General features: G+C 34.8%; 2 protein-coding genes and 2 long non-coding RNA genes across 5 annotated transcripts; 1 reads left to right on the top strand and 3 right to left on the bottom strand.

Annotated features, from left to right (window-relative positions):
• Positions 1–8444: 8444 nt before the first annotated feature.
• On the bottom strand, positions 8445–10413 carry LOC142224820 (uncharacterized). The gene is made up of 4 exons (XM_075294604.1): positions 10221–10413; positions 9083–10104; positions 8841–9016; positions 8445–8775 (listed from the first exon to the last, which is right to left on the bottom strand). Exons 1-4 carry the CDS (start codon positions 10411–10413, stop codon positions 8445–8447), a joined length of 1722 nt encoding a protein of 573 aa, XP_075150719.1.
• Positions 10414–14801: 4388 nt separating this feature from the next.
• On the bottom strand, positions 14802–17008 carry LOC142225818 (putative trafficking protein particle complex subunit 13 homolog). Of its 2 annotated transcripts, XR_012719438.1 has the most exons (5): positions 16014–17008; positions 15712–15937; positions 15522–15650; positions 15422–15456; positions 14802–15341 (listed from the first exon to the last, which is right to left on the bottom strand). XR_012719438.1 is itself a non-coding variant. In XM_075295631.1 (4 exons), the coding sequence occupies exons 1-3, from the start codon at positions 16067–16069 to the stop codon at positions 15543–15545; spliced, it is 390 nt and encodes a 129-aa protein (XP_075151746.1). In that variant the 5' UTR covers positions 16070–17008; the 3' UTR covers positions 14802–15456; positions 15522–15542. The 2 variants fall into 2 exon arrangements, 1 of the variants encoding a protein (XP_075151746.1); XM_075295631.1 differs by having other exon boundaries at positions 14802–15456.
• A 2339-nt stretch (positions 17009–19347) lies between these two features.
• Positions 19348–20233, bottom strand: LOC142225819 (uncharacterized). The gene is made up of 2 exons (XR_012719439.1): positions 20099–20233; positions 19348–19929 (listed from the first exon to the last, which is right to left on the bottom strand). It is a non-coding gene; the product is annotated as an uncharacterized LOC142225819 (long non-coding RNA).
• A 701-nt stretch (positions 20234–20934) lies between these two features.
• LOC142223374 (uncharacterized) lies at positions 20935–23806 on the top strand. Its single transcript, XR_012718701.1, has 4 exons — positions 20935–21159; positions 22914–23131; positions 23205–23516; positions 23584–23806. It is a non-coding gene; the product is annotated as an uncharacterized LOC142223374 (long non-coding RNA).
• Positions 23807–24289: the final 483 nt, after the last annotated feature.

The following is a 24289-nucleotide window of genomic DNA, read 5'->3' as shown; positions in this document are numbered from 1 at the left end:
TTGGACCCACTCTGCTGGTAAAGACGCCATTAGTTGATGTTGGAACAGGTGCTTGAAAATTGTGCATGATTTGCAATTTCGAATACATTTTCGAATTAAGTTTTTTACTCGGGGTATGTAATATCCTTGTCGGATTGCGCGAAGCATGATATGATGCTCCGAATGTAGCAAAATTTGGTGTGTGAAAGCGATGAGAAGATCAGCAAATTTCGATTTCTCTGACAGTATGATTGGGTGTACTTCTTCATATCGCAGACCGGAGTTTGTTATTCGTCCGCCCACTCGTAGTAAGCCTGTGTCGTCGATAAATGGGTTTACGGTCGTTTATTTCGTAAATTCTCAATTTCCTTTGGAAATGGGGATTGTTGTGATAGTACAATGAGACGATGTTTTACGAATTCAATTTCTTCATGACGTATGACACAACTACTGGCGAGCATTTTGCTTTTGCAGGCGTTATAGAATCTGAACATATAGCATAGGACTCGTAAACAGCGATTTAGTGACGAAAATCTTGAAATTATATCTTCTCCGCCGGTTATGGTATGGAAGGTAGCAACCCGCTTTACTTCCAAATCTGTTGGCTCGAATGTACGTGGCTTCGGCAACATTTCACGGGGTTGTGTTAGTCACGAAGGCCCATGCCACCAGAGTTGACTTGAAGATAAATCTTGAGGAGCGCATCCTCGGGAGCCAAGATCAGCCAGATTTTCGTCCGTCTTAACATAGTTCCAATGACCAACATTAACAACATTGAGTATGTCGCTGACGCGATTGGCCACGAAGGTCTTGAGTGTCTGAGGCGATTTCTGTAGCCAGCTGAGGACAATTGACGAGTCCCTCCAAAGGAATAGCTCGTATTCGAAGTCGACGTCTTTTATAACTTGTTGAATAAAGCGCGAGAGCAGTTCGGCGCCACTTCAGCTGGTGTGCGATGTTGCATAAGTGGCATCTAGTCATGGTGGTCTGGAAAGAAAGAATAGAAAGAAGTGCGTACAAATGATTAAGTAGTTCGTGGGGGTGATTAAGGCGCGTAGTTGTCGTAATTAATTTGAGGCGATGTGGATTTGTGGACTGTATGTGTGTTGGGCGGTATTTGTTGGTAATATGCACAATTTAGGTTAGGTTAGGTTAGGTTAAAGTGGCAGCCCGATTAAGATTCAGGCTCACTTAGACTATTCAGTCCATTGTGATACAACATTAACTAAAAGTACCTATTACATATGGGCACTTCTAGTTTTAACCGCTGAACCTTCTCGATTATTTTTCTTCGCTGAACCAACCAATTTGTTCCAAAAACATTAGCAGACTGCTTAAGTTAACGTTTTCCAGACCCGCCAGTAATCTGAAGCTATATGCCCCTAAAAATTGCTTGCGCTTTACACAAAATGCAGGACACTCGCACAAGAGGTGTTTAATTGATTCTTTTTCCTCCGCATCATGACAGCTCATACAATAGTCATTATACTTCGCGCCAATATTTTTTGCAAAATCGCCTATCAGGCAGCGACCCGTTATAGCAGATATCAGGAGTGATATCTGACGTCTCGGGAACATTAGCATATCTAGTGTGCGGTTTAAGTTGAAATGGGGCCATATTTGCTTGGTGTCGTTACAACCCTTGCAATTCTCCTATCGAACATTTATCATCATAACAGCCTTCTCATGCAGTACGAGCTTGCAGGTAGCTAGGGCATACCAACAAATTCTAGTTCCCCTGGAATATGTAAGGTAGTCCCTAGCCTTGCCAACTCATCCGCTTCGCAGTTCCCCGGTATGTTCCTATGGCCAGGCACCCATATTAGGTGAATATTGTACTGCTTAGCCATCTCATTGAGAGATTTGCGGCAGTCGATGGCCGTTTTGAGTTGAGGAACACAGAGTGCAAGGATTTTATTGCAGGTTGACTGTCTGAGTACACACAAAAAAAATTTTTGATTTCAATCACGAAAATCGCGGATTCAATCATTTTTTTAATTGAAATGTCTTCAATCACGAAAATGATAGTATCAATCACCCATTTTGATTGAAAACCAACACAATTTTCAATTAAAAATTTAATTGACTTTTGTAACGGAATCAATTAATTGTGTGATTGAATCAATTAAAAACGTGATTGATTTTTAACATAAAATTCAATCACAGTTTTAATTGAATCAATTAAAATTTTAATTAATTTCGCGACAAAAATCAACCAACTATTTGATTCATTCAATTAAATAATTAATTGAAATTGGTTATAAATTTCGATCAAAAATTTTATATATTGCGACCCCAAAACCGTATTTAGTTTTATTTGAAATAAAAGAAAATATGTGTTTCTTATAATATTTAATATTTTATTATTTTTTTAATTATGCAATAGACAAATAAATTTGGTTCTTTTCATTTGTGTTTTGTTCTAACATAACTTACAAATACAATTACTATCAATAACAACTATAGGGTGAAAAAATTATATAAATCATTACCTTCCTTATAATAATAACCATGTTAGCATGTTCCTTCTAATATGTAGATGCGCTAGATTTCCAATAAATCAGCAGACTGTAAGCTAAATTAGTTTTTCTGAAAGTAAACAGAATAATTCGAATTTAATTTTGTTCAATTAAAAGGTAATTTTGTTAAATATTACCTGCATAGAATATCAAGTTCAATTCTTAGTTCCACGTTGCAGATTTATAATCTTCTTTTGCAGTTGTAGTCTTTTAGCATAAAAAGGTGTATTAAGGAGCTCGGTAATTTAATTTTAGTAACAATTCCTTTCCAAAATTTCCACACATTAAAATCGTCTATTAAAATTTGAACCAAGCAAAGACAAAAATAATGGGAAAGCAATGTAATATTTGGTATTATATTGATGATACTTTGCAAATTCTGGAAATAGAAAAAAATATAAATGGAAAATAAATATTTTTATTATTTTCGGATATTTTTCATATTTTTAAATCCAAAAGAAAGAACTTTTTTACCATTACATAATTCAGCTCATTAGTTTATATACCAAATATACTGCTCTCTACTTGGGTTCAAACTGAAAAAGGCAGGTAAAATAAAAATGCAATTTAATGCCAACGCCACTTCGCAACTTCAAGGTGAATCTTCCAACAAACCCATACCGCTCTTGGTTTTAAGAAAACTAGGAGTGAAAAAAATTTATAATTTTAAAAGATCAATACGGTACCCACTTTTTTATTGCAAACATATTCTTATATATTTGATAAAATGATGGAGTTGATGGGATTGATTGGTCAATTTCACGAAATAAAATTGGTCACTAAAAGAAATGAAAAAAAAATATATATTATTTTAGTCCGTTTAATGCAAACAGGCTTCAATGGAAAACGGTATTCACATTTCACAATTTCTTACCTTCAATAAACGTAGATTGTTTTCCATTTTTACAATACCACAAAACACAAACACAGGTAATTTCAAATCCGTTCTCTCATATATTTTTTTCAAACCTTTACCACGTGGTCATTTGTTGTTGCACACTTTATTTATTTCAACCCTTTGCTATGATTTGTTGTTGCGTTCAAAATATTTATACACACATTTTGAATGCCGCAGACAGAATATCGCCAATCATGTTTTTCAATTTACGCGAAAAACAAAAACCCAACCGTTCGTTATGAGTTACTTCAACAGACTGATCTCTCCATCATACCTTGTTGAGTAAATACCCATTCTCTTGTTCTCTTTTCGCTCTTTCCATTGCTCAAAATTATTCAATTTCAATCACAAAGGTGATTGGATCAATCACATGTGTAATTGGAAACGGAAAAAATGTCAATCACGTTTGTAATTGAAAATTATTTCCGAATTGATTAACAAATTGATTGAATCAATTAATATTTTAATTGGAAACGTAACAAATATCAATCATTTTTTTAATTGGTTTTTATTCGGATTTGATTAAATAATTAATTGAATCAATTAACATATTAATTGAATCCGTTTCCAAATTCAATTAAGTGTTTAATTGAAAAAATTTTGGTCATAATTTTTTGTGTGTATATATTAATGCCCACATTTTTTGGAACATTACTTCTCAGCCAATTCGCCACCTCTCTTATTGCTAATATTTCAGCCTGAAAACACTACAGTGATTAGGTAATCTTTTCGCTATTCGAAGTTCCAGATCATTAGAATATACTCCGAACCCCACTTGTCCATCCAATTTGGAGCCATCAGTGTAGAAATCTATATATTCTTTATTCCCCGGGGTCTGTGTGCACCACGCCTCACTGTTGGGGATTAGAGTCTCAAACTTTTTGTCGAAAAGTGGACTCGCCAAAGTGTAATCCACTACGTTAGGCACATCTGGCATTATTTTGAGGACCGAACTGTGACCGTAACTTTTTTCCGACCACAGCGATAGCTCGCGCAACCGCACAGCCGTTGTTGCAGCTGACTGTTTGGCCAAAATGTCTAAAGGCAATAGATGCAATATGACATTAAGGGAATTTGTTCCTGTCTTGCTGAATGCGCCTGAAATACACAAACACGCCATACGCTGAACTTTATCTAAACAAGTCGGTTTCTGAAGTGCCGGCCACCAGACTACAACACCATATAGCATTATAGGTCTAACCACTGCCGTGTATAGCCAATGCACAATTTTTGGTTTTAGTCCCTTTTTTCCTATTGCCTTTTTGCACGAGTACAAAGCTACAGTTGCTTTTCTCGCCCTTTCTTCAATATTAAGCTTAAAGTTCAGCTTCCTGTCCAAAATAACGCCAAGGTATTTTGCACACTCACCAAAGGGAATTTCAATACCCCCTAAGGAAATGGGCTTAACCGTGGGAGTTTTGCGATCTTTGCAGTACATGACTAATTCTGTCTTTGCAGGATTTACCCCAAGACCATTGTCTTTCGCCCATTTCTCAGTCATCCGGAGGGCCCTCTGAATAATATCTCTGATTGTGGATGGGAATTTTCCCCTGACTGCCAGAGCTACATCATCTGCGTATGCCACCACTTTTATCCTTTCTTTTTCTAGGGAAACCAGAAGGTTATTTATAGCAACACTCCAAAGAAGAGGTGATAGAACTCCTCCTTGGGGAGAGCCTCTGTTCACATACCTTTGTATGTTTGCTTGTCCTAGTGTGGCTGAAATAAGTCTCTTCATTAGAAGTTCGTCTAACAGCCTTAGTATACATGGATCAACATTCAGAGTTGTCAGTCCATTTAATATCGAGCTCGGATGGACATTATTGAACGCCCCTTCGATGTCTAGAAACGCCCCGATTGTGTATTCTTTGGCAGATAGTGAGCTTTCAATAAAGCTGACTAGTTCATGTAATGCGGTCTCAGTAGACCTGCCCTTCGAGTATGCATGCTGTCGTTTCGAGAACAAACTTGAATCGATGCCAGTTCTAAGATAAATATCTATCATCCTCTCCAGAGTCTTAAGTAGGAATGAGGATAAACTGATTGGTCGGAAATCCTTCGCCTTCGAGTGAGAGGCTTTTCCCGCTTTAGGTATGAAAACGACTTTTGTTTCCCTCCACTTTCCTGGGATATATGATAAGTTGATACATCCTTTATATATCGCCGACAACCAGGGGATAATTTTGTCAGTCACTGCTTGTAACTCCGCTGGAGTAATTCCATCAGGTCCGGGGAATTTGAATGGTCCAAAGCTATTTAGCGCCCATCTTATCCTAGTTTCCGATACAATTTCCTCGTCAGGAAACGACCGCTGAGCAACTGTGGCACCGCCAGTACATGGTTCAACCTTCTGATTTCCAGGAAAATGTGTGTCCAATAGTACCTTCAGCGTCTCCTCACTGGACGTTGTACAATTGCCCTCCGATGTTGCAATGAAACCTGGAGTGGAGTTGATGGATGCTAGAACCTTCCGTAGTCTGGAAGCCTCGGACGTGTTCTCAATACTGCTGCAGTAATCATTCCAAGAGTTATGCTGAGCCTTTCTCAGTTCTTGCTTGTATCCTCTCAGATTCTTCTTGTAAGCGTCCCAGTCCTCAGGGGCTCTGGTGGACTTTGCCTTGTTAAAGAGCTTCCTGCAGGATTTCCTCATATTACTTAATTCCGTAGACCACCATGGTGGTCGATTTTTCCCCCTTGGCTTCCCTCTAGGGCATGCAGCTTTCAGTGAGATGTTGAAGGCCTTAGTAATCCTCTCCACTGCGTGTTCGATATCTCGCACAGTGCTCATATTTGTCTCTGGTATTTCCGGTACCATTATATTGAACGATTCCCTATACCTATTCCAACAGCTTTCCTAACATTTGGCGGAAATATGGTCTTGGTGGTATGAACATCTAATTCGAAACTGATGTATCGATGATCTGAGAAGCTGTGTTCACTTAAAACCTGCCACTCAGATATTTCATTCAGTTCTTGCGAGGCCAAGGTGATGTCCAAAACCTCTTGTCTGTTTTTAATGACAAAGGTTGGGGGCATCTCCCTTGTTGCAAACTACCAGATTAGTACGCAAAATAAACTCTATTAGCGACTCTCCCCTTGCATTAGTATCACTACTTCTCCATATACTATGATGTGCATTCGCATCGCATAATGAGTTTCGTCTTTGTTTTTTGTGACTCCTCCACTAAGGTCTTAACGGCACATGGAGGCATCTCCCTGTCATGTCCCATGTAGACCGAAGATACCCAATATTTGCATTTGGCTAATTCTAAACTGGCAACGACAGTGTCTGTATTGCACATTGAAGGAAGCAGAAACAAGTTTAGCTCGTTTTTAGCAATTATACAGGCTCGATTTCCATCATTACCAGTATACTGCAATAGTTTGAACCCCGGAGTACTTAATTCACATATTTTGTTTCTATAAACATATGGTTCTTGAATCAGGAGAACTTTTAAGGCAGCACATGCAGCCTTACAATGATGAAGATTTATCTGGAGGATCCGTAGGACCATCGAGTTTTTCAACAACCGTCACATCAGCCGCTTCAATCGAGTCATCAAGAATGTACTCTACAGAGATCTTGGTGGCAATTTACAATTTAACTATCGGTCGAGTTATTGTGCCCTTTTGTGTAAGGATTTCGGCTACTCTAACATTTTGATCATTGCCATAGTGGACTTTAACAACTCTACCGAGTCGCCATTCGGTGGGTGGTAGCAAGTCGTCCTTGACGACGACAACATCGTTCGGCTGGATGTTATTTTTTGTTGATTTCCATTTTGCCCTACGTTGAAGTTCGGTGATGTATTCGGATTTCCGCCGTTGCGAGAGGATTCGGTGGAGAGCCTTTAGTCGTTCCCAGCTATTCGGTAATGATATCCTGTTTTCTGGAACGTCTTGAGAAATTTCAGGTGTGGCGAATTTAATATCGATTCAATTTTAATTATCATGGTGGTGAATTCCTCGAAGGTGAAATTGTTGTTGGCCGCAACTTTCTTTAAATGTGTCTTCATAGACTTTACCGCGGCTTCCCAAATCCTCCCATGTGGGGAGCATATGGTGGGATGAATGACCAGTTGAATCCATGGGCCGCATATTTCTCCACAGTGGTCCTTTCTGCCGCTTTTAAGAATTCATTAAGCTCTTTGAGAAGTTTGTAGCTAGCGCCGACGAAATTTCGACCATTGTCGGAAAAATTGTCTTCGGGAGTCCTAGCCTGCCTGTGAAACGGGAAAAAGTAGCTATAAAAGCATCGGCTGACAATTCGGAACAAGCCTCCAAATGAACAGCTTTTGTAGAGAAGCATACGAAGACGGCAGCGTAGCCCTTCATGATCTTCGCATTTCGTAATGTGGAGGCGCTCAGATTAAACGGCCCAGCGAAATCCACACCTGTGTATGTAAAAGGTAATGAAAATTGGACCCACTCTGCTGGTAAAGACGCCATTAGTTGATGTTGGAACAGGTGCTTGAAAATTGTGCATGATTTGCAATTTCGAATACATTTTCGAATTAAGTTTTTTACTCGGGGTATGTAATATCCTTGTCGGATTGCGCGAAGCATGATATGATGCTCCGAATGTAGCAAAATTTGGTGTGTGAAAGCGATGAGAAGATCAGCAAATTTCGATTTCTCTGACAGTATGATTGGGTGTACTTCTTCATATCGCAGACCGGAGTTTGTTATTCGTCCGCCCACTCGTAGTAAGCCTGTGTCGTCGATAAATGGGTTTACGGTCGTTTATTTCGTAAATTCTCAATTTCCTTTGGAAATGGGGATTGTTGTGATAGTACAATGAGACGATGTTTTACGAATTCAATTTCTTCATGACGTATGACACAACTACTGGCGAGCATTTTGCTTTTGCAGGCGTTATAGAATCTGAACATATAGCATAGGACTCGTAAACAGCGATTTAGTGACGAAAATCTTGAAATTATATCTTCTCCGCCGGTTATGGTATGGAAGGTAGCAACCCGCTTTACTTCCAAATCTGTTGGCTCGAATGTACGTGGCTTCGGCAACATTTCACGGGGTTGTGTTAGTCACGAAGGCCCATGCCACCAGAGTTGACTTGAAGATAAATCTTGAGGAGCGCATCCTCGGGAGCCAAGATCAGCCAGATTTTCGTCCGTCTTAACATAGTTCCAATGACCAACATTAACAACATTGAGTATGTCGCTGACGCGATTGGCCACGAAGGTCTTGAGTGTCTGAGGCGATTTCTGTAGCCAGCTGAGGACAATTGACGAGTCCCTCCAAAGGAATAGCTCGTATTCGAAGTCGACGTCTTTTATAACTTGTTGAATAAAGCGCGAGAGCAGTTCGGCGCCACATAGCTCTAATTTGGGATAGTAGTCTTCTTTATAGGGACTACTTTTGTTTTCGCAACAAGAAGATTGACATGAATGCTGCCGTCAATACCAAGAACTCGTATGTACACCGCAGCGCAGTAAGCCATCTCAGAGGCGTCGCTGAAGCCATGAAATTGTACAGATGCGCGAGGCGAAAATTGAATCCATCGTTGAATTCTGACATCGGACACTTTTTGCAGATTTTCCGCAAATGAAGACCATCTTTTCAGAATCGGTGGTGGTGCATCATCATCCCAACCCAACTTTTCACTTTGACGTTATAGTAAAATGAATCTGTCATCGCATTCCATCTTATGTGTTTTCATCGCGCTATGATCTTCAATATTTAAAAATTCTTCGTCAAGAAGATCTTCCCGGGGCCAGAGTTGTAAAAGAGCCTTACTATTGGAAGTAAGCTTCTTAAGGGGAAATCCATCGGATGAAAGAGCCTTTACTAGCTGATCTTGTTTGACTTTGGCACCCGCGATGGAATGAGCGCCGGATAATACGTCGTCGACATAGACTTCGTGTTGTAAAATTTGCGACGCTTTTGGGTATAGTGGTTGACAGTCTTTACTCAATTCTAATAATGGTCTAATCGCGAGGAAAGGTGCGGCGTTTACGCCGAATGTGACCGTTTGTAATCGAAAATTCTGCACAGGCTTATTGGGTGCGGGACGAAATAAAATTTGTTCAAATTTCTGGTCGTCGTCATGGACACATATCTGGCGGTACATCTTCTGAATGTCGCCGTTGAATACGAATTGATAGTACCGCCAGTTTCGTAGGACCTTCACTAGGTCCTGTTGCAGAATTGGCCCAGAATGGAGAACATCGTTTAAAGAGTGTCCACTAGAAGTCTTTTTCGACGCGTTGAACACCACGCGGACTTTTGTGGACATGCTTTCCGGGCGAACAACGGCGTGATGGGGTAGAAAGTAGTTTGGTACGTGGTCACCGTTTTCTTCGTTCGTATTTACTAGTGTCATGTGGCTCAACTCTTCATATTCGCGAAGAACTTTATCGTATTCTTGCTTGAGTTCTGGCGTTTTCCTTAAATTCTTTTCCATTCGAACGTATTGAGCGAATGCCATGTGTCGCGAAGACCCCGGGAATATTTCGTGCGGATATTCCTGTTTGAAGGGTAGTCGAACTACATATCGACCGTCATGTTGGCGATAAGTCGTTGATTTATAAAAATTCTCACACCATGTGTCAGTATCGGATTCGGCCTGAGGTTTCTCTACTTCCTCTAACTCCCAAAACTTTTTTAGCTGCTTGTGTAGAACTAAGGCCTCGGATGCAGACACTGTCGTTGAAAATGCGTTAACTTTTTCAGAATCTGCTGGCCCTGAAAGATACCAGCCAAATTGAGACTCTCGGGCTTCCAATCCGTTTTATTGATGAACGGAAGGTAGTCGCTACCGATGATCATATCGATTGGGGCTGGCATATGGGGGTTCAAACCCTTTACTTCATTGAGAAATGTCGTCTTAATTGGCCGTGAAGGTAACAAATGAGCCAAACTTGATACGACCAATGCTTTAATTATGATTTTGAAATCGGATTTCGGAGCCTTTACAGTTAGAATATATTTCCCCTTGCAACTGCTTACGACCGTGCCACCCAACCCTGAAATCTGAGCGTTATGGGTCTCCATCGGGATGGCCAACCTCTGTTGAATGCGTTTGGAGATGAAACTTCTCTCTGACCCTGCATCTAGAAGTGCCCTAACTGCAAAAAGTTCTCCGCAATGTTCCAAAAATATTCGCGCTGTTGGTAAAATAGTTGTACTTTCATTTTGCGAAAATAGTGTATTAACTTCTTCCACCGGCTCGGTGGTATTCAAAAATGTATTTTCATGTTAATCCTGGTTTGTCGCGGATATATGAAACGATTGGGATTTTGAATTTTGATTTTCTTTCGTATTCGGTTTTCGAAAATCAAGTACTGTCTCTAGTTTCTCAATTCGATTTGATAGGAATGAATCCATTTGTTGCCACGAAGGTAATTCTTTGTGGTTTGACAAAGAATCTTCCCAGGCTCGTAACGTGTCGTCGGGAATTTTAGAAGAGACAATATGAATGAGGATAGGATCCCAATTATAGACGGGTATGTCATAAGATATGAAAATAGCCAGACTATCGTTACCCGTGCTTTGAATTTTTCGAATTTACTTTGGTGACTCGTTTGTAACAGATTGAATCGCAAAAAGCTTTTTCATCTGTTGATTCACCAATTTGCGCTTATTTTCGTAGCGATTTCTCAATGCTTCCCACGCTAAACTAAAATTTGCGTCGGTTAATTCAAATTTCTTTACAATGTCATTCGCTTCCCCTCGAGTTTTACCGCGAAGGTGATACAGCTGAAAAAATGTCTCTAAATGCTGGCCATTTAGAGTGTCCCCCCTCGAAAGGCGGAGTATCGCAGGGCGGCAATTTGAGAGAAGGCGCACTTCGTTGTGGCGGAAAATGATCGACACTATTTTCCTGTTGGCTATTTGTTTTAGAACAAATAGCTATCATTATGCTTTCTTTGCATTTTTGATATTTAGCACAAGCTTCCTCAAACTTTTGGCCATTAACGTCATTATAATCATGTTCCTCTTTGCCATCCTCTAATATTAATGTCTCATAACTCGCAACTAGCTGTGGCCATCTTCTCTCCAACTCTAAATCTTTAATTTCTAGTAACAGAACCGATAATGTTTCTGATTTTTGATTTTCGAGTTCTTGGCAGAATGTCACGATCTGATTATGATTAAAAAGAAATCTTCGATGCGTAGCCATCTTTCTGTATGATTATTTACAGCTACTTGAGAAACACCAAAAAAGAAATTATACGTTGCTGGATCGCGAAGAATTAATGTTGGAGTGTAATTTCTCGAAGAATTGTTCGCTACGAAAAAGGATTCGCCAATATATCAAAAATCAATCGCAATAAATGTATTTGGACTGTACAATTGACCACAAATGTTATTGAATGTAAATATATTTTGAATAAAAATATATTTTAACCGCAAAACTATCGGTAAATATTCCTGAATGACGGTTTCCTTAAATCCTTCAGGCTAAAATCTCCACCGAATCTATTATTAATACGTTTTTACACGAAAACCAGTAGAAAAAAGGACAAAATGTTGAAAATTCGTTGACTTGTATGTAATTTTGTTGAATCCCACGCGGATGTTCTGGGAAAAAATTATATTTTATTGTGCGTACGTAGTGCTTTTTTACTTTATCTGGTTACGGTGACTCAATCGTAATAATTAGTTAAGTTGGAACAAAGTTGTGTGATATGACAAATTTTCCAAATGTCTACGTATCTCGTAAAAGGGGTCCAAAATGTCCAAAATATTTCTCTGCCGTCAAGATTATGTGTATATTTCTTGCCCACAGTCGTTTATGGCAAAAATTTTGAAAATTTTCCAAGAAAAATAAATTGGAACGACTCACCGAATAATTTTTGCTGGATATGTATCTGTTTTTCACCACTACACCGTTTGTTTATTGTTTATTTATTTTATTTTGTATGTGGGATTTTTTATTCTGTCCGCGGAGGAAAATTACCTGAATGTAGGGTAACTCTATATAATTTGACACTTTTTTCCACGGGTAACAATTTTCCACTATCACGGCAACCCTATTATAGCGGTACTATGAAAATAATTTTTTGGTTCCTTTTTCACCTTTCTTTCTCGATGATTTTGTAAAATTATTTTAATACAATAATTCTAATATTCATATGTCGCTTTAATTATTTATTTTATTTTTTCTTTATATTTTTATTGTCACTATCACTTGTTTTCCTTTTTGTTCCTATAAGTTTTTACTCACACATACACTACCACTACTGTAAAGGTGAGTACTATGTTCGGGGTTTTCACCAAAACACTAAATTAAAAGTTCAAATATATTTATGAAGACGATTATATTTTGATCGAGCCTTGCCAAATAATGGATGGATAAGATCCAAGGAATTGATTGCAAATAATTTTATATTTCTAAATTAGTTAATTAAAAAAGTAACCGTGAAAACAAGCTGGTTTTCAGCTTGAAAACTGAGCATAGTACTCAGCTTAAGGCAAAAATTTTTACCGTTTATTTTCGTTCTGTTCGCCTTTATTTTAATGTCAACAAACTTTTATTTAATTATTTACTTTATTTTCTTACACTTTTCTTTTATTTGAAACAGCTTCTAAATCGTTTTAAGTTTTTTTAATTAAAAAATGTTCGCGAAGAATTAAACGTTCTTACCGCCGGTCACTTGTGTTTCTTTGCTATACCAGTTTGTTTGACGTATGACGTTTGTGCCAATGATCATCTGTCATATGATCAACAAGTTACCCAGTAGGGATTGTGTATGTTAACTTTTGTCTCCTTTTTACACTTTTGTTTGCAATTATTTTGACGTTTGAGTTTGTATAAATCTTTTACATGCACTTTATTGAATTAAATGGTTGGTTGCAATTCGATCATTACAATGAGGAAATAATGTCAGTAACCTATTTTTTGTTACAAGAACAATGTTTTGATTATTTCCCCCATTATACATCCAACACGACCATAAAAAAGTTCACAGAATCAAAGAGAAATTCCCATAACCACTCAATTGGTTACAATAACCAATGCCGATAAATTTAGTTTTATGCTGCATAAAATTGTTGAGCTAACCACCGACATAGAGAGACCTACACGGATGAAAAAGACTGTTTTTCATATGTTTGGCTATAAACATTATATGTTTGGAACACAAATTTTTAAACACAATATTTTTGAGTGCAAGCATATAATGTTCATAAACTAGCATAACATGTTTGGGACATATATGTTAATATGTTAGAACATATTATGTTTGGGACATAAAATGTTTGTAAATATAATATGCTTGGATGCAAACATATATTAATTTAGAAATAGCCTATAAACATATATGTGTTTAGTAGCTTGGAGCGCTATTTAACAGGGAGAGATATTGAATTAAGTTGGTGGTTGTTGCTTGTTATTACAAAATTAACATTTTATTTTTCCTTGGGCAATTGATCAGCTACTTCTTTGATCCTTACAAACTGTGTGGTCCGCTGTTCGAATCCCCGTCCGGCAAAAGGTAAAATTAAAATAAAAAAATAAAAAATCATAAAATTGAATAATTTCTTCTACAATGTTTGTATTACAGAAAAAGGTGCTAAGAACTAAAAAATCTCGTGGAAGTGAGAAAGATGTCGGGGAATATACAATTGGGCAGAAACAAAATTTTGAGCATTCAGGTCGAAAACCTTGTTGTTAGCACCTATATTACCTGTTTATTTTCATAATTCATTATGATTGTAAATATATAAATAAATAAATAAAATTTTGAGCACAATATTGTTTGGGAGAATTTTTTTTAAGCATATAATATTTTTGGGTGCAAAATGCTTCCAAACATATTATATGATCACATAATAACATATTGTTTTTTGGAAGACAACATTATTGAATTTGGATGCAAAAATACAAAATGTTTGGAACTTAGACTACCCAAACATATGTTGTTTAGACCAATATGCCTTCAAACATATTATATATTGGTAGAGATCAAACATATAAATGTTTGGGCAATACCCAAAAATGTATATGCTTGAAGCAAAATATGTTTGGGAGTATATGTTACAGAAGCGATTTTTTGTGAGCGTGCACCAACAAACACAGTTATTGTATTAAACACATAAACGTTTCCAGAGCGCTTCTAAGACGATCTGCACTTATATCTAGATGCTTAAGGAGGGCATTTCTGGTAAGTACATATTCAAATATATTTTGTAGTTTCACTACATAATGACCATCTAATAGCCATCTGTCATTGATGTACAAAAAATAGACACAATTTTTCATCCCTCTGTAAATTGACCTCATTTAAAAAGCATTACACTAAAAACAGAAGACTTCGTTTTGTACACATTTTGTAATAATTCTGCAATTTTTGCATGAAATATTATTCATGCTTATTATTTCGATTATTTACAATCTCACGTTTTGTACTCCATCAAAGAAACAAATGTTAAAAATATATATGTATATATGCTAACATACAATTCCTGGTATCTTTATTTACCGTTGATTAAACTTCGCTCCGATAACGATTTTAATGGCACAAATGTATTGAACGAAATTACGACTAGATATATAATACTAAAGTGAAATATACGGGTACATTGTTTTATAATGTGCCAGGCCAGAAGCAGCTTTAATAGTTTTCTGTGTAACCTGTAATTAAAATTATTCATCTAATAGTGTTTAGACATTTCATAAAAACGACTTATAAGACACGAGTCTCATTTAACCCCAAAAGTCAGGCATCCCATACGAGCTAAAGCGTCACTTCGGAAAAATTTGTGATTATAGTGAGTGTCTGGGACTACAGTCTTACCAATGTACTCCCAAAACTACTTTATTTCATTATCACAAGGCACGAAACACATTTACCCCAATCAGCCGGGAATCTCCTACAAGGTAAAATGTCACTTGGGGAAAATTTGAACAATGCTGACATAGCGCTTGATTATAGTGGAATGGTTCTTCATTTGCAGCACAATAGACTTCCTCAAGACTACATCAAACGGAAAACATGCATTTTCATCATTTGTTTCCAATTTATTCAAAAGAATTTGTTTTGGATTAAATCCTTACCAATGTTCTTAACGAACATCTTTGTATTCAAAGGGCTGTAATTAAAATTGAATATAAATTGATTTGAAATTCCTCCACAAGATTTTACTTTAATACGTACTAATCTTTGGAGTTGGCTGGTTTATAGACGACCTTTTTCACCTAAATTTGAACGCCAAACTATATCAAGTTTTCCCACATTATTAGCAGCACGTAACGCCTTTATAGCCTTGGCAATTTCAGTCTTCGGCTGTAAATAGACAAAGTTTATGAATTCCAATGGTAATGATAATGTAGAAAAACGAATTTACCTTTATACAGTACAGGAACTGACTACTATTATTGGGTTGTAGCAAATTTTTGGAAGTAAAAACTGACTCGCCGTTTAGTAGCATATTTAACGAAGTAACCGTATATTGATCTGAACTATCAACCTCCACTTTCTCTAAACAGAACGGTCCTGTAGTTATATTTTGTATGCTAGCTTCTAAATATATTTCATCCATTTCAGCATTGTAGAACTTGATTTTGACATAGCTAGAATAACATGTAACGATATGAGAAGATTTATATGAAAGAAATATACATAAAGAAAATATATATTTGGACCTACCGACGCGTATCATCTAAGGTCTCATCAGGACCTAGTGTGGCCGGTTTAGTTTTCATGCATTGGAGATTTATCCAGGTATTGTTAGATTGTAGATCAGCCTTTACTGTCACACCTTCAAGCAGATGAGATGTACAATTATGGACACATATATAACTCGAAAAGGTTTCACCCAAATAGATATTTCCAAATGACTGAGTTAGCAATATAAATTGGCCAGCTGCTAATGTCTCAGCTCCGGCTATAGAAGTGACCTCAGCTTCCAAGACCTGTTTCAGACTGAATTGTGGCAGATCCCGGGGTTCACATGATATGCGGGGGTTCTAGTGCTGGTCCAGTAAGACGCATCACCAGGGCTGTGGAGTCGAGCCAATTTTGCTCGACTCCGACTCCGACTCCGACTCCAGCATTTTTCATCAGCTCGACTCCGACTCCGGAGTCGACTCCGGGTAATATAACTAAATCTCATTTTAGTACCACTAATTTGTAGTTCTATTGAGGGGATATATATGGGGTATATATATGGATCGATATAAAGTATCGTATTTATTTATGTGTGCAAGAAAGGTCTTAATTTCGCATTTATACCAATTAAACTCTTTATTTCAAATTTAGGGCAATGTTTAATAAATAAAATAATGATATAAATACCCATCATAATATGAGAAGATACCGAAAGTATATGTATTTGTGGACAAAAATTATTATAAAGGGTTATATTCCCATATGCATGAATTTGAATCTGAATCGATTTAGACAAAATTGTACATACTTCTAGAAAATCTCTGTACCTAAAATTTAAATCTAACGTTATGGGACGTAACACAATTATAGCAAAAAATAAAAATGCAAAGAAAGTCTAAGGTCGGGCGGGCCGATTGTAACATACTCTGCACAACTTTGTATTTAGATCAACATTTTGATAAAATCTGAAATCAGACTTCTACAAAATTTCGTGCAATATTTGGGAAACATTCATAATTTTTTATATAGCAAAATTTGAGTCACTTTTACCAGTTTTCGACTTAGCAGTGAGTATCAGTAAGAAAAAAAATTGAGAAAATTTGCTACATAAATAAAATTTTGACAAATTGTTTTATAGAGATAAAATATAAATAGAAATTTTGGAAAAAATTTTGTTTAGTAAATAAAAGTTTGCAAAATTTTCTATAGAAACAAAATTTGAACTAAATTCTCTATATAAATAAATGTTTGAGAAAATTTTCTATATAAATAAATTTTTACCAAATTTTCTATAAAAAGACTATAGTAAACAAATTTTGACAAAATTTTGAAAAAAATATCAATAGAAATTTTTGGAAAAATTTTTGTGTAGTAAATAAAATTTTGCAAAATTTTCTAAAGAAATAAAATGCTGCAAAATTTTCTATAGAAAGAAAATTTAGACTACATTTTCTATAAAAATAAAATGTTGACTAAATTTTCTATCGACATAAAATGTTGTATAAATTTTGTATAAAAAAAATATATAGTAACAAAATTTTGGCACAATTTTCTATGGAAAAAAATTTGAAAAAATTATTAATAGAAATTTTGGAAAATTTTTTGTGTAAATAAAATTTTGCACAATTTTCTATAGAAGCAAAATTTTGGCTAAATTTTCTATAGAAATAAATTTTTGACAAAATTTTCTACATAAAAATATTTTTATACCCACCACCATAGAATGGTGACAGGGGTATAATAGGTTTGTCATGTCGAAGATGAGCTAGATCGGTCCAGGTTTTGATATAGCTCCCATATCAACCGATCGCCCGATTTGGGGTCTTGGGCTTATAAAAACCATAGTTTTTATCCAATTTGCCAGAAATTGGAAACCTAGAGGTATTCTAGGGCTATAAGGAGGAGTGCTGAAAATGGTGATTATCGGACCATGTTTTAATATAGCTCCCATATAGACAGAACTCCCGATTTTATTTCTTGAGCTTCTAGAATCCGTAGTTTTTATCCAATTTGTCTGAAGTTGGAAATCTAGAGGTATTATAGGACCATTATAAGGCGTGCCGAAGATGGTCACCATCGGACGAAGTTTTGATATAGCCCCTTTTTAGACCGATGTTACGAGTTTACTTCTTGGACTTCTACAATCCGTAGTTTTTATCCAATTTGCCTGAAATTTGAAATCTGGAGGTATTCTAGGACCATTAAGAGGTGTGCCGAATATATTGTGTATCGGTCCAGTTTTTGATATAGTCCCCTTATAAACCGGCCCTCCGTTTTGGGGTCTATATTCTAGAACTACAATAGATGTGCTGAATACTGTACGTATCCTTCCATGTTTTTGGCGTAGCCCCATTAGTCCGATTGACCAAAATAGACCCAAAAAATTATTGAAGTTGGTCCGATGGTCAGACCAAATGGAATTTTTCTGCAGAAATAACATTTGGGAAAAAATTTCTATAGAAATAAAATTTTAACAAAATTTTCATAGAAATAAAATTTTAACAAATTTTTCATAGAAATAAAATTTTAACAAAATTTTGTATAGAAATAAGCTTCTTAAAAAATTTTGGGATACAATATTATGCAAAAATTTTGTACAAATTTCTGCTAAATATGTAATAGAAATAAAATTTTGGCTAAATTTTTTACAGAAATTAAATTTTGGCTAAATTTTCAATAGAATTAAACTTTGGCTACATTTTCTATAGAAATTAAATTTTGGCTAAATTGAAATTTTGGCTAAAATGAAATCTATTGAAATAAAATTTGGACCAAATTTTCTATAGAAAGAAAACATGGACTAAATTTTCGATAGAAATAGAATGAGGTCAACATTTTATATAGAAATAAAATTTTGAAAAAATTTTCTTTCGAAGAAAAATTTTAGAAAAATTGTAACTTTTAAATTATTTTAATTTAAATTAGAAAACTGGTCCCCTGGTACGAATTTTGGAAAAATTTGGTCCAAAGTAAAAATTCGTTGTTGCAACGCTGGTAAGGCCTCTATATAGACCGATTTCAGATATTGAGGGTACAGAAGGTGCATTTACCATAAATGTAAATTTGCCAGATATTACTTCTCGTAATCATAAAACAGTTGGTGTACTATAGATTTTAGATTTCAAATCAAGGTATTTTTTCTTAATTTTCTTGCACATTTACAGGATATGTTTATGATTCCTTTAAAACCCAAACAAAAATAGTTCTTATAAATCCGGAATCTGATAGGTAAAATCTTTGCATTTATTTTCGGGATGCGAACTGGTTAAACTGATCTGTCATCAAACCCCCATGAAATTTTCTAATGAAATTAGTATATTTGATTCATGGTGGTGGGTATTTATGATTTGGCCCGGACGAACATACTGCTGTATATACTTGTTTTATTTTTTATTTTATATAGAAATAAATGTTGACTTAATTTTCTATAGGAAAAAAATTTTCTATAGTAATAATATTTTGAATAATTTTTTTATAGAAATTAAATTTTGACAAAACATTCCATATAAATACAATAGTGACAAAATTTTCTATAAAAAACAGCTTTGACAATTTTTTCTGTCATATGTGTGTAGGTATATAGCCTTAAAATAAAATTAAAAACAATAAATTCGAATTATTGTTCGAATTATTTCAAATAAATTGATATGGGGATTAAAATGGATCGATCCAGCCCATTTGCTAGTCTAACATTCTAGGAAACATAAAATGATAGCCGTAATTGGAAGTTGATTTTTATTTCCAATCGTGGTGTACATTGATCGAATGCATAACGCATTGGAAAATAATTTGCGTAAAAACTTTTTTAGTTACAAAAATGTGAAGTGTTTTAAAAAATTTGGTTTAGCCGGAGTCGGAGTCGAGCAAAATTTTTACGACTCCGACTCCGACTCCAGCCAAATCTTCAGACTCCGACTCCAAGACTCCGACTCCGACTCCACAGCCCTGCGCATCACTGAAATACACAAAATTAATGGTTTTAAGGAACAATAATATAAATTGAAGGATAAACATGTCCTATTAAATATGATACATTATAGAATCGTATCAATCACTGTGATAGCATACAAAATTTCATCGGATTGGAAAGAGCTGGGCGTGAAGTGTATTTATGCAGATATTACCTTTTAGCGCAAGCAAATGTTCCCTTTGATCAATAGGGTTCATTTTATCTTCGATAAAGTATTATTTTTCTGTAAATCTTTTAAAACTGTTAGTTACAATTTCCTGCAATTTGGAATATTTCCTGTTTGTTTACATGTGATTCACATAAAATACAGAATCGTCATTAAGCACAACATTATTGAAAAGCGTGCTAATATGTATGGTTGATAATTTCGTGTTAGAAAACATATGGAATTCAAACAGTTCTCAAATCTAGTGTTTTTCGGATAATGTTAGTTTTTAATGGAGAATACCAATTTTTTAAACATTATTATGGACGGTTTTTCAATGAATTATTATTTATCGTGTCGGTAAAATAGCTGATCTTATACAAAATTTGTACTAACCGGTAGTCTATCCTCCGGTTAAGTGTTAATCACAGAATGAGAAACTAGCCTATAAAGTGGGTGTTAATTTTTTCACTAAAGTGAAAACTAAATCAGTAAAAAAGGTATAAAATTATACATTTTTGTTTAAAATTTCATTATAACTTGATGGGGAAAAGCCCAAAGCAAATTTTTATAAAGTTTGTATTCCTTAAAATGGATTATTAAAGAAAAGTAATCGTGAAAAATTACGATTTAAGCGGCTAAAATTGAACTTAATATCCACCTTTAGACGGAAAAAGAAAAACGACGAAAGTACAAACATTACAACGAACAATTATTAGATTTAAAACTGAAACGTGATATAAGACTGTTTTCACTTTGTTTCACTAACACCACACGCTTTTATAATTGGTAAACATTTACGTCATATTTAAACATCTGATCGTTTTCTTTTAAGGTTGACGCTTATAGCTGAAAAATACAGTGGTTATTTTCAACACTCTCCAAATAAATTAAAAATATTGGTTAAGACAGAAGATTCTAAGACAGTTTAACTACTTTTTTACCATTATATTGTTGGAATATAATTGGAATGGCGCTGTTCATAAACGTCTTATTCAAAAACAAGAAGGACATCGTTCCAATAAAATGCGGAGCTTTGAGCTTGACAACAGATGCTATTTATGAAGACAGTAAGTGATTTTCAATGAGATAAATATAAAAAAATAAATTTTAGTTACTTCATTATTATGAACAGATTTGTACATTGTTAGTTTTTATTACAGTCGTACTTATTTATCGTAATTGTAGTGGAATGTCAAATCTGTTTACCATTCTTAAAAATATATATACACTCAAAAAAAAGTGAACTCTCTATTTCACTAAAGCCAATTTAACTTTATTTTAGTTCATGGAATTATTATGTTTGGAGGAAGTTTCCTTTACTCTAATAATTTTTTGTGCACGTTAGTTAAATTAACTATAACCGAGGAAAAAAATATACTCAAATAAAGCATAACGATTAACTAAATTCCTGTCTTCCACAAAATAGTTCAGAATTTCTTTAAATTTGTAAACTTTACCAAAAATGCGTCCATCATGAACTTCGTATGTCACTAAAGACATTCTTGCAATTTTGAACTCCACGTTTTTCCTTCAAACTACAAAATTTTCCTTAACAAGTGAAAAAACTTAGTTATGTCTAATAAATTTTCTTGAATTTGTCGACAAATATTTACTTATTTGTATGACATCGACGTGATGCCAACGTTTGTAATACTGTTTAGTTAAAATTTTCTACAAATATTCAAAATTTTCTAAAATTAACCCAAAGTTTTCTTCCTGGTGGGTTCACTGTTTTTTCAGTGTACTAATAAAGATGGTTTGAAATCCGATCGAGTACTATGATCGAGTTTCGAACCATCTTTATTATAAATCTTAAATGAAGAACTTAACCACTTGTTTGGATTAATCAATCTCTAATCAAAGCATATATTTTGTTATTTCGTTAATCGTTAGTGACATGGAGATATACATATTAAACATCATAAAGGGAAAGTTTTCCCAACTTAAACAATTTTACCACGATATCAAACTAAAAATATTTATTTTAAAGGCCTTAAAGATATTTTTATGAGTATTCTTCTTTTGAACTATTTTAGTAAAAGAACATTTCCAAATTCTTGGGCACATACACTTTTTTGATGCAGCCAATGGTGTTAAAATATTAGACGATATATTGCCTGATTACATCAACCAATTTCGATGTGTGCCAGGATGGGTACTTGAGGCAAAAGAATTTGAGAGAGGTTCTGAAGTTATTTAAAATTAAATTCTATATTTTAATGTGCTTTAATCTGTAGATGAAGTAATTGAGTTTCAAGAAATTTTGTGTGACATTGAAGATGATTTTGAAGTGGAGGAAGTAGCCAGTGGATTGACTAGCAGTAACTGAATCTAAAAGTATTCAAGAAATCCAAAGTTTAGAAACTCAAAATTTTGTTTCTGATGAAATGAATGATTTGAACAACGTTTCGGCATTATTGGATTTGAATGTAATATTTTCAAATGATTTTCTTTGTAAAATTTCTGATCGTACTAATTATAGATACTCAAAGAGTTGGAAGATATAGAATTTCAAATTATTGTTCGGGAGCATAACGTACAGTGTTTGGAGAATTCTGATAGAACCAAAATTTCGAAAATAATTATAAAATACATTTTGCAAAAAGATGTGAATTTTGTGTGAGTATAAATAATTTAGAAAAAAGACAAAAAATTTTCTAGGTCTATTTGTTTGTGAACGAAAATTCAGTGGCAATTTATATATAATAATTACCAATAGCAGAAGTCCCAATGTCCAAATTTATTTACTATGAGTAAAAAAATATGAGATTGGCATTAACTAACACTTCGTTTGATATTTTCTTTTTATCTTTCGTTGCAGATTAACGCGAGCGGACTACATATATATTTCCGATTTAATATGCAAACTTTTTCCACAAGAGCCAAAGGATATTTACTATTCACCTGCTAAATTCGGACAAAAAGCCTCAGGAAAGCTATATGATGCTTACAACAATTTAAGAAAACGTTTGTCTAAATCTGGTTTCTTAAAACGTCGCGGTTACCAGCCTAAAACCATCGCAGGTGCAGTGTTTCAAGGTAAATGACGTATGGTTTAATAAATGACAAATGTTAATCGGCAATCATTATTCCGATACTTCACATGATATAGAATATCTAAAGTGCACCAGTCGTATGAATGACGAATATTTTGCAGCTTGGGGTAGAAGTCTGCAGCAAAGACAACACTTATTGCGAAAACTCGACTTTTGTACAAGGGAGTATTTGCAATTGTTTCCAGTATTCAGAACTAACCACGCTGGGGTATTTGAGCTTTTTAAATCTGACGTAGTATCACTTTATCCCACTTACAATGGAATTTCAACATAGGACAGCTTGTACAGTAACATTTTTGAGCGACTAAAAAGTGTAAAGGACTATAGTGCTCAAAAAATTTTACGCAAAGCAGATACACTACAGGAAAGTATGTGATATTATATTATATGAAAAAAAAAAAACTTTTTAATGGACATTTTTTGTTTCGTTTCCAGGAGATAAAAAAGCAGTTGCATTTTTGCTACTACCATATTTATTTCCTTCAATTAATATAAGAGCAAAGAATAAGAAACAAATCAAAGTTTCGAAAATTTACGTTATCCAGCTGAAAGTAAAATGGTATGGAATTTTTTACAAAAATATGTCTTTAACGTAACCACCGATCACGATTCTAATAACACAGGCATTAAAACCGTATTTTACAATTTAAATAGATAATTTTTTTTAACATGAATAGTATTTTTTGCAATATTTTTTTAAATACTTACACCCTCAAAAAAAAAAATCGCTTCTTTAACATATGTTCCAAACATATTTTGTAGGAAGCACATATATTATTGGATACTGCCGAAACATTAATATGTTTGTTTTATGTGAACATATTATATGTTTGGAAGCATTTTGAGTCCAAAAATATTATATGCTTGGAAGAATTTTTCCCAAAGACGATTCTGCTCATTGCCTAACATACTCGTAATTTTCACATCCACGAAATATTTTAGTTCTTGGCACCTTTTTCTGTAATACAAATAATGTTGAAGAAATTATTCACTTTTATAAATTTTTTAAATTTTACCTTTCGCCTGCACGGAGAATCGAACCGAGCACCATACAGTTTGTAAGCCAACACACTATCCACTGGATTACGTAGCTGTTATAGTCACCAGGAGATAATTATCGATATAAATTACATTTATATAG

This window comes from Haematobia irritans, chromosome 2, assembly GCF_050003625.1.
Source record: "Haematobia irritans isolate KBUSLIRL chromosome 2, ASM5000362v1, whole genome shotgun sequence".
NCBI classification, from domain to species: Eukaryota; Metazoa; Arthropoda; class Insecta; order Diptera; family Muscidae; genus Haematobia; species Haematobia irritans.
This window is presented reverse-complemented; position numbering and strand designations above follow the sequence as displayed.

Bases quoted from the DNA above. Each gene is read 5' to 3' on its own strand.
- LOC142224820 (XM_075294604.1), bottom strand. From the start codon at position 10,413: ATGGAGACCCATAACGCTCAGATTTCAGGGTTGGGTGGCACGGTCGTA. The intron at 10,105-10,220 runs GTTTGAACCCCC...GGTATCTTTCAG, and splicing joins ATTTCTCAATGAAGTAAAGG to GGCCAGCAGATTCTGAAAAA. The intron at 9,017-9,082 runs GCGATGAAAACA...CAAAGTGAAAAG, and splicing joins TAAATATTGAAGATCATAGC to TTGGGTTGGGATGATGATGC.
- LOC142225818 (XM_075295631.1), bottom strand. From the start codon at position 16,069: ATGAAAACTAAACCGGCCACACTAGGTCCTGATGAGACCTTAGATGAT. The intron at 15,938-16,013 runs GTAGGTCCAAAT...ATGTTATTCTAG, and splicing joins ACCTTAGATGATACGCGTCG to CTATGTCAAAATCAAGTTCT. The intron at 15,651-15,711 runs GTAAATTCGTTT...GTCTATTTACAG, and splicing joins AGTTCCTGTACTGTATAAAG to CCGAAGACTGAAATTGCCAA.